The 10479-nt window shown below is 40.9% G+C and overlaps 1 protein-coding gene across 1 annotated transcript; it reads right to left on the reverse strand.

Annotated features, from left to right (window-relative positions):
- On the reverse strand, window positions 1–7922 carry il17a/f2 (interleukin 17a/f2). The gene is made up of 3 exons (XM_036542187.1): window positions 7917–7922; window positions 787–956; window positions 1–238 (listed from the first exon to the last, which is right to left on the reverse strand). Exons 1-3 carry the CDS (start codon window positions 7920–7922, stop codon window positions 1–3), a joined length of 414 nt encoding a protein of 137 aa, XP_036398080.1.
- Between the last annotated feature and the right edge of the window lie 2557 nt (window positions 7923–10479).

Below are 10479 nucleotides of genomic sequence, written 5' to 3' on the forward strand. Positions count from 1 at the left end.
CTAAGACGTCTTGGCTCTGACACAGGTGCAGCCAACAGTGACTGAAATGTAGGAGGCCTGGTAGCAGTTCAGAGTCTTGTTCAGGTTCAGAACCAGCACCTCCTGATGAATCGGCACAGAGTTAAGTTTATCATGCAGCTCGGCCTTGTCTGGATCGCTCTTTGGGTCAGTACAGTAGGAGAAATTGCAGACCGCCTCTGAGATCGACTTAGGGATTCTGTTCTCCTCGTAGTTTACTCTGGCATAGGAGGTGAGCAGAGGGAGACACACACTGTTTATGCAATATTGCTATCAGGTAACCATATGTTATTTTAAACATTTCTTAAATCCCATTTTTTATACTGCCATCATGAGCCATACATTGCTTTTCAAATTTACATATTGCCATCCAAAATCACATTGTTTTAAAAATGACTATTTGCCATCTCCTTTGAGTCATTGATCTTCAGTTGTAATCAGCTGCCTGTACCTGACGCATTATGGATATTACCGTTGTGTATTTCCTTCATCTCATATTTTTCTTGTTTACTAACTATGTCTCATATCCACTGATAACTTTTATTCCATGATGTCACTGTCAGCACAAGTCTATGCCTACATCTTGTGTTTTGTCCAGAATCCTCAAATGTCTTTCCTTGCCTTGTTGTAAATCCGTTACTTATAGCTCAGTTATTTATGTTTCTTGTATTTTTTGAAGGAATGAGGAAACAGGAAAACAACTGAAGCCACAGTGAGAGGGTCTGTGAGCTTCTCAGAGGGGGCAGAGCTGAGCTGACCAGGTCTCACCTCCAGGTCCAGGCGGACAGCGACCTGTTGTGGATGTTACCGTTCCCTTCCTGAACGTCGCCGCGGCCGGCCTGGTAATTCCACGGGATCTTCAGGGTAGTGTTGCAGATGCTCCGGGCCTTGTCCTTCGCCTGCGATGTCCCCAGGAGGGCGGCCACGCAGCACAGGACCTGAGAGGATCGCGTCAAGAGCAGGGACAAGAAACAGCGCTGTGACGCTAATCTCCAGTCACCAGCAGCAGTGAAAACTAAGATGGACTAACCCCACTTGAGGCTGGTAGTGTTTTTTTTAGTTTGTGTCTGTGGGTGGGTAGAACTACAAGCTCAGTCTGGATCAGTGTTACCAGCTCTTCAGCTCAAAAAGTCACCCAGAGTCACTCACAATGTCTTCAACATGTTGCTTTTTATATTTTTACAAGACAATGTGGGTAGATGTGGGAGATATCCTGGTTAAGCAATGGAGAAATAAAAACAAATAGTATGCTAAAAGTTCGTATTCCGCATGGGACGTACATTTTTGGGGATTTCATCGCAATGAAAAAAGCACGTCATTTTTGGAAAACTTGGTATTGAAACATTAATACCCAGAAAGTATAAATGTCAGTTTGTTCTAAGTAATTAAATCTGATAACAACAGTATGCCACTCTGTGTTGCTAATTACTTACTACCCTTGATTCAAAATCATCTTTCGTATACGCAGGACTAACTCAAGTTTGCAGTTTTGATTCCTTGGTGGGGAAAATCCACTTTACCCTTGAGCCAGGTACATAATAAATATTTAATATTTATAATTTTTTTTATTATGCAAAAATGACACCAGAGTCATAAATCGTGGTAATTTAAGGGAGAGGACAGAAATTTAGCTAGCTAGTGGGAATTAACCAGCTGGCCCCCAAAAATAATTCAATGCAGATCGGTTTAAGATGTATGTGTGTTTTTTGTTATCGCAAGTTATCCTCCTTTAGCTTCCTTTCGTGCCCTGTGAAATAGGGCATTGGGTGGATATTATCAAAATCTAAGGTTTCCATGAGATGTCTTTGTGTGGAAAATGATGTCAAACTCTTATCTTCTATCACTGGCCTGATAGAAGATAAGAGTTTGACAACATTGTATATTGGTCTTTGTCATATAGGTCAGGTCTTTGACATTACTAACAAGCTGACTGCAAGTAGCCTTCCACGAAATGTTTCCTAGAAATCTGCATTAGGAAGTTGAAATATATTATTTTCAAATATTATTCATCTAAGGTTGGGATTTCGTGACATTGTGTTAAAATGAATCATTATAAATGTGAAACCCAGCCCGACCACTTGATTTGCACTGAAAAAATGCCATTTTCATTCCATTTTATGTCAGTCCAGCTTAACGTTACTTGGCTGCTCACCAGAGCTGATACAAGAGTTGTTTCTTGAGCAATGCACCATGCAAACACGTGCGTTATTTATTATAATATAAGTGCTGGATGCCGGAATTATGCATATAATGCAATCGAATTGGATCTTCGAATGAGCAGAATTTTTGCATCTTCCTGCTGTAACTAGCTGGAACCATTGTGTGACAAGCCGCAACTCTGCTATACTGGAACTATGCAATGTTACACGTTAAGGTAGAAAATATGTTTTTTTTCCTACTTAGGATGTAGCCCAACGGCAGTTACCAAAGAGAAAGGTAGTTTTATTATTCTGGCTAGTATAAAATTTAATCAGCAAAGGAAATATTAGCGCATCAAAGAATTGAGTTAAATCGACAAAGTTTCATAATGACAAATGTGCAAGATGGTATTGTGGCCCAACACAGTGAAAAGTCTTGATACAATCGAAGAGGTCTGCATCCGCATGAAAGAGGCATTTCGGAGAAATAGGCAAAAAAAAAAAATATGCAAATGCATCAATATGCTTCACTACTTGGACTGATGAAAAAATGGCTTAGCCCGAGCAAAAAGGATGCCGTTGGTGTCGAATACCAATGGCCTCTTGTCTGTACTGACAAGATATTTTGCAAGTTTTTCCTCATGTAACAATTAAATGAAATCTGTACAAATAATCCAATATATGTATAATGATGATCCATGCCACTATAGGAATAGGTATAGGTTATATACCTATGTATGATTAAAAGCATTTTACAGGTTACAATTTTTATTTTACAGGTTACAATTTTTACATGTCTTTTATACAGCTGAATATTTACTGAGGCAATTCTGGGTTATGTACCTTGCCCAAGGGTACAACAGCAGCGCCCCATCGGGGAAATATATATATATTAGTTATACATACCATGTATATGCCGACAGTGTTCGTAATGTTCATCTTCCTTCTCTGTTCTTCTCTGGTTCCCGCGGAGATCTGCAGTTCAGAGCCACTTTCTCTCGCTCTTTAACCCTGCACCTGAGGCGGATCTATTTATCTGATCGCCCGAGGTGTGACAGCATGAGCAACACTGATGCTGAGCTGATAAAGAGCTATTTCTGCTGACCCGCAACCGAAGGGAGATTCCCGTCTGTTAGCTGAACCCGTAGGTGCGCGTGTGGAAGGGAAAATAAAGGCCCTTTCGACCTCAGGTGTGAAGCAGGGATAACGGTTTGTCAAGCGTGCGCTAACCTGCCCGGTCACAGCCAGTGTGCCACGTTGCGAACATTTTTGGCAGCCTTTTTTCCTCAGACCGGGCTGTTTCGGCGATGCTCGATTCAGAAGTACGCCTGTTCAAGAGACTTGTTGTTGTCAGTCTGAACTGCTGAAGTACTCTGAGATCACACCCACTATATATATATAAAAAAACATTAAAGAGCAGTGGATGCTAAAGGTTTTGCAACCCAAAGGTCAACCGTGTTCTTTCACCTTTTGATCTCCACGGCAGCAGTTGAACAACGTGTGCTTCGCTGCTGCTGCCTGCTTTTTGTATCCACAGAGCAAGAGTGGCAGTCCCAGGAACAGCAGAGGATTCTGGTCTTGCTCAGCTCTGCTCAGGGAATGGTCATTTAAAAAAATTCATCCGCACCCGTCCCCGTTGCAACTTTCCAAAGTTTGAATGTCTCACCCTGTGAGTTCAGGCCTTGCTACTGTAAGCGTTTCAAATGGGCCAAAGGTGGGACATGTTTAATAAATTACAAATCTTCTGTATTTTTATTGTTTTGGGGGTTAACACCATTGATTTGCCAACTTGCTGAAGGACGGCTTAGTGAAAGGGAGCAAGAAAATGTTTGGTAAGGGTTTATAAATGTAACCCTACTATCCTTTGTTACACACATTTCGTTTCTGTCATATTTCAGTAGAGGACTAAAACAAATAACATATTGATTAGCTGACTTGATACTTAAGTATACATTGCTATGACTAAATGCTTTTCTAGGTTTAATTGGTCCCTGGCCTCTGTAAATTGCAATTTGAAATTGCAGGTTAACTGATGAAATCATGTAGGCTTTTGGTGCTAAAAATTCACATGGGTCACCTAGGGTCAACTGAAACGAGTATCAATTTGAAGCCATACGTCCATTTATGGTGTCCTTTTTAATATGGTTATCATTTGGGCAAAAGACGGCTATGACATTTTTTATGGCAGGACTTTTGCAGAAGAAATCCATGTGACTGCAGTGACAGTGGGCATTCAGGATTCCAGGTGTGGGTCGTATGTATTCCGGAACCCATAACCTGCACAGAATTCCGCACTTTCACTCACAAAAATGTGTTTTTCCACCACAATAAACTCAACAGCAGCCACACTTGATGATGGACGTCATTAATGTGCAAGAATGTCAGATAAACCATTTTATCCTCTGTTGTGGTCCGCCGCTGACCAGCAGGTGGCAGCACTTTAGCCTGATATTGGTCTGTGCTGTGTTCACTTTCTCAGGACAGGCTGTGAGTGTAACATTCATAGAGCTGGTGAATCATAGGAATTGGCCTCACTGTGAGTAATATAAAAATATAATTTTAAGTACTCTACATAATTTCATAACTGGGGCCAGTCAAGATAAATAAGGCTATGTCCACTTGTTGATTTAAAAGGTAACTTCAAACTCACCCGTTTCACACACCTGGTAAAACAGGTGGGAATTAGAGGGATGTCATTTTGCACTAGCACCATGAGCGTTGCTACAGCAAACTCAAAACCACACCCACCTGTATCAGAGGACACCTTGAACACATTCCTTTTAAGGCCAAAATGTGCATACTTTTTCCAGTGTCTACAACTGTTTTTTTTTTTTGCCTCAATGTACAATCAGGACTTGAGCAAGATGTATTACATAACAATTTGTGTTTCAGCACAAGCCTAACATAGTGATCTTGCTTCACTAAAGGCTTTTTAAGTCTATTCCCACATTTTAAAAGAATCTTGTGGTAATAACTCTGAGGTTTTCATACCTGTGAAGAGTTCGGATTACAGTATTGTTTCTGTTTTATATTCTGTTTTTGTGAAGAGGACCTGATGACTTTTGTTTCTGCGTTTTTTTTTTAAAAGAGCAGGGAACCTGAAACTGCCAATAAACGCCAATAAATGCACTTTTACACCATTTACACCAATTTACAATGTAAGGAGAATAATTAATTTAAAAATCTTTGTACCGATAGCAGAAGATTTAGATAAAGTATTTTTCCTTGGATTGGAGGTAACTTCCTGTGTCCCGTTAGTGACATTTAATAAATATTCCATTTACATTTATTTACATTTATTCATTTGGCAGACGCTTTTATCCAAAGCGACTTACATAGGTTACAGTTCTTTACAATGTTATCCATTTATACAGCTGGATATTTACTGAGGCAACTGTGGGTTAAGTACCTTGCCCAAGGGTACAGCAGCAGTGTCCCAGCGGGGATTGAACCGGCAACCTATTCCCATGATGAAACTGTAGGCCTGGCTTTTACAAATAACATGTTTCAAAAAGTGAAAATAATAAACAAGGCTCATCCTGTGCCATGTTGGCAGGAATGTTTACAGTACAAATCATTTTTAAATCCCTCAGACAGCCAGACAAGTGGTTGACTGGCCAGCTTCAGTGTTATATCAGCTCATCAGGTCATTCGTTTTAACAACGCTTAAAAAGCATAAAGAATTGAATGATGATTCTGTACGGTGGAAGCAGAATGGAATAAGATGTTTACATTTAATTCGCATAGTCAATTACAATGGCGCAGCGTCCAGTACACTGTCCAGATGTAATTGTAGAACTCACAACACTGAAACCCAAGTTACCAAGACCTCTTCCTGCCTGGCTTCACACACTGAAGCGGTTGATACCCTGACAGTGCCAGTAATACTGAAAGCCAAATTTCTACAATAAATTTTGACGGGAAACTACACGCACAGTTCATTTCTTCGTTTGGTTGCGTGGGGTAAATACTATATGCTGCACAGGCAACCCGAGAGCTGCAAACCTTCAAATTCTTAGATTTATGCTGCACAGGAAGTTTGACTTCACCCACCAGCTATGCTACATGAACACAGATATTACCTTATTTAGAATCATAACAAGAGCACTTCAAAAGGGACATACAAACACTTTCTAAAATTAATTTGTGACCTAATTCAAATGTTTTGGGCTTCTGTAGACAACTTCCTTCAAATTATGTCTCCTTCATCACATGAAGTGTGTAGTTGAGGGGATTCATTTGAAGAGACTGTAATTAATTTTTCAAAAAAAAGGCATCATAAAAGTTTTTGATACTGTAAGGCATGAGAATGCAATTTTATCTGTTAAATACTTTATTAAATTTGTATTGAGTCTTTGCACAACAGCATTTTTCAATGTCCTATGTACATATTTTATCATTATCTGCCTTTGTCATCCTTAGCCTATGTTCATTTTTATGAAAATATATATAGTGACTTTTTTGATGATAGTGAAGTGAACAAGCACATGTCCATGCCTGAATGTCTGAACATCATACACTTGCAATGTTACTCAGCAGTGGAAACTTGTTTCACTGACCTCCTTTCACAAACAGAAACGCATTGCCAAACCTTGCCTTCTCCATACAGGAAATTGACAGTCTTGTCATTTCTCATTAGTCATATTTTTTATAAAAATTGTACATCCCTTGACATGTGCAAAATTCAATGTGTGTACCTCCTGGCCCTTCCCTCGGGTCCTATGAACTTTTGATCGCTGAAAGAATGCTGAAATTGTTGAAAAACATGCGCTGTTTGATATCTCCCCTCATTGTTACAAGTCATGATTTATGCCGCGCGTTTCTCATATGAAGTGTTTCTGAAAACTCACTAATTTGAACAGTCCTTCCCATGCGACAGCTAAGCGTAGGTGGAATTTTCAACAGAAAATATATTATCTCATTCAAATCTTCTGTTAGGATTTCAGCTTGAGAACAATCCCCCCTGCACAGTCACTCACTCAGTCAATCCATTCATCGATCAGTCAATCAATCAATGAGAATTCACTTGTTAAAGTGCAAATGTATTGTCACATAGCATGGGACAGATTGCTGCACATTTTCCAGGTGTAGCTGTAAAAACAGAAAATCCCAGAGCCAACGCGGGAAAGTTTTCTGTCCTTCGCTTTTTTCCCAGGGCAATGAGTTTTACAGCAATGCTACACTTGCACCAAAGCATGCAGCTGAAAAGGAAAGTGTTTATAGTTTTATACATGTAAATCTTTAATCATTAGGAAATACCAAAAGTAGAGAATTATTATGAAATTTATTTTTACATTTATTTTATTTTTCTCTGTACAAAACATTGCTTTTAGGGTTGTTGAGTGGCTCAGTCTGCAAGGTGCTTGTCTTCAGCCCAGGTTCAGGACTACGGCTGTGATTTGAAAGGGCCCAAATTCGTTTCATTCTGCTGGGGAGACGGGTGGGTGGGCCTGGGTTTCCTCATCTCAGTGCTCTGAGGCATAGTGCAAATCATCAGGTGCTTGCAGGTTGGTCGGAAGCCATCAGGTAAGCAACGCTTGTCCTCCAATCGGTGCCTTCTTCATGCACCGCGTGAACAGTAGTCTGAACAAAATAGCCATTGAGTATGTGCGAGTGCATCAGCAGATTAAGGCTGGCACAGTGATGTCATGTACAACTGCCAATCAGAGCAGCACAAGCTACTGAAACACTTAAGAAAATACCGTTCTTGCAAATTATGATCCAAGCAACATTATTCCACACCAGATATCCACACATTACGTCCATATCGTCATTATTCTGCTTCAGACATGTGCAAGGAGCGTATTATTGCACAGCGCCATGCTGCATAGTTGCTCACTGGACGGTTTTATCCAGGGCAACAATTACAGATTACAGTAAACGGCAGCGCTGAAAATAGGGCGTTAGATAACTTTAGTCCACAGAGCTGCAAATTAAGCATGCAATTTGGTGTATAAACGTCTGACAAAACCTCAGCTGCTAGACCCGGGAATCTGATATCACAGAGGGCGATCTGTCAAGTGCGTGAGCTTCTGCGACATTCTCTCTTCAGACTGATAAGGAGATAAGGCTTCATGGTCTGGGCGGGGGCAGATGTAGGTCGAATCTACAGTCCTGTGGATACCGAAATGATTCACTCCCGAGTCCAAAAAACTCAAGGGCCGATATATCACTCCGTTCGATCGTGAGGTCTCAAACAGTAAGGCAGATTTGCAAGAGCGATCTCTGAGATAGTTTCTTTTTTTGTTGCTTCCTTCATTCAGATGAATCATGTTAGGCTTATTAGCTGATGCGTAACCCAGTTTGGTGCATGCCGCTCATCTGCTGTTCTACTTCTCCAACCTGCCACTTCACGCATATCTGTTTCTCAGCATTGCTCTGTCTGTAAGTGCCGGCATCTGTTTCTTGTCTACCTAGCCTTGAGTTTGCAAGGAGCTGGTGAGACTGGAACATCAGGATCAGAGTCTGATTAAAGCAGCCTGTGTAAACTTGTATAATTCATTATCAACTTGTACGAATAATTATAATTTGAATCTGTTTGATTCATACATATATTGTGCACCACACAGAACCTGTCAAGAGAAACATGGAGAATATTTATTAGAGAAAAAAAGGTATATTAAATGCATAGGGGTGATATTATCAGATTGTCATTCAGTCCTGTTTGAAGATCTCAGTTCTATGCTCTGTGCTTCTCATTCTAACTTAGCCTCAAATTTCCACATTCAAATCCTTCCTTCAAACACAAAACCGAGTGCTTCGTGACCAGTGAATATTTGGCAGGGGTTCAGTAGAAGCTTGCGATGAATTTACACACATTTAGGCACCAGCCCAGCACAACACGTTCAATTTGCCACAATCTCCCAAAAATCCACTGAACACTGAGTTTGCCTAAATGAATGCTGATTCTTTTGGCACATGCTTCTGTTCCGGATTACCTGGATTGACACAAAGTGTGAAAGCATGGGGCATTTTTTTGTCAGTAAGGGATGGCATACTAAAACACAAGTTATTTTCCCACGGATTACCCTAGCTGTCTTTCAAGATTTTGTGGTTTGAGCCTGTTTTACAAATCATCATCATCATCATCATCATCATATTCATAATTACAGTACAAAGAAAGTGAACCCCAAGTGGGGATCACAGTTCATTGTTGCCTGAAGGAATAACTTTTTACCAGCCAAACTCACTCATGTAGCCTTTCTGTGCTGCCTAGCCTTACTATCCTGATACCATAAAAGAAAGCACACAAGAATGGGCTCAGGTCTGACTTCAGTAGGACCTATCCCGGTGTGCTGGTTATGTCATTCAGGCGGACTCTGTCGAAGTCAGAGCACGGCTTAGCCACGTGATTCTCGTTCGTCTCTTGTTCGCGCGTTTCAGTCATGCGAAAGTAGCTGCATTTTCAGGAATGTTCCACAACGTGGGGCTTCAGGATTTCCTCGATCAGCTCTTTCCATCCGTGGCCTTAATGATGTACACCAGGGAAAGGGCTGAGACCTCTACCTCTGACTCAGCTGGTGCTGTGATGTAATTTTTTTTTTTGTGAGTATTTTCACCTGTCATGTGGCTGAAAACAACTCTCAGTGATCCTTTCATGTGGCTTCTTGGGACCTCTTTGACTCTGACATACCCACAAGCTTCTGTTGTCAAGAAACAAATCAGCATTTTCAGTGACCTCGTTTTTACAGGATTCAAAGGTTTACAACTGATTGGTATGAGAATCTCTTTTGTACCCTGTCTGCACATAAAAAGGAACTAAATCAAAAATATCAAGTATGAGACTGAGGTGTAATATTGTTCGGTGCTTGAAAGACATGGAAAAAGACAGATGTGTTTTGTAACGGATGCGGAAAAATTAAAAAGTGCTTACGGCACATATCTGCGGACCACTAAAACTTGCCACGCCCAAGATATGACTGATGACATTGCCGCATTTTGGGGGGGGGGGGGGGGGGGGGGTTGTTAGAGAACCGCCCACCACGGGGAAAACACGCAACTGTTCCTGTGTTGTATGAAAATGAATCACGTTGTGGAATGTTTATCACCTTTTTTTCCCCTGAATAAATCTGCGTCCCCTCACATCGAGACGGAATCCGTAGAAACGCCTCCGCGCATTCGCACCCCGAACACATTTCTGAGCCGTGCAATACACAAAAATACGGGGTGGGAGGGGGGTCAAAAATAGATTCCGTGTGTTTTCTTTTATTTTACTTTGCTTAACCTTACGCAAATATTTTTGAACTTCTCTGATAGTTGCAACAGCCGTGGCCAACCTGCGATTATAAACCTTCAACTCGCTGGTTATACGTATTTCCCTGCA

The sequence above is a fragment of the Megalops cyprinoides genome, chromosome 12, assembly GCF_013368585.1.
Source record: "Megalops cyprinoides isolate fMegCyp1 chromosome 12, fMegCyp1.pri, whole genome shotgun sequence".
NCBI lineage: Eukaryota > Metazoa > Chordata > Actinopteri > Elopiformes > Megalopidae > Megalops > Megalops cyprinoides.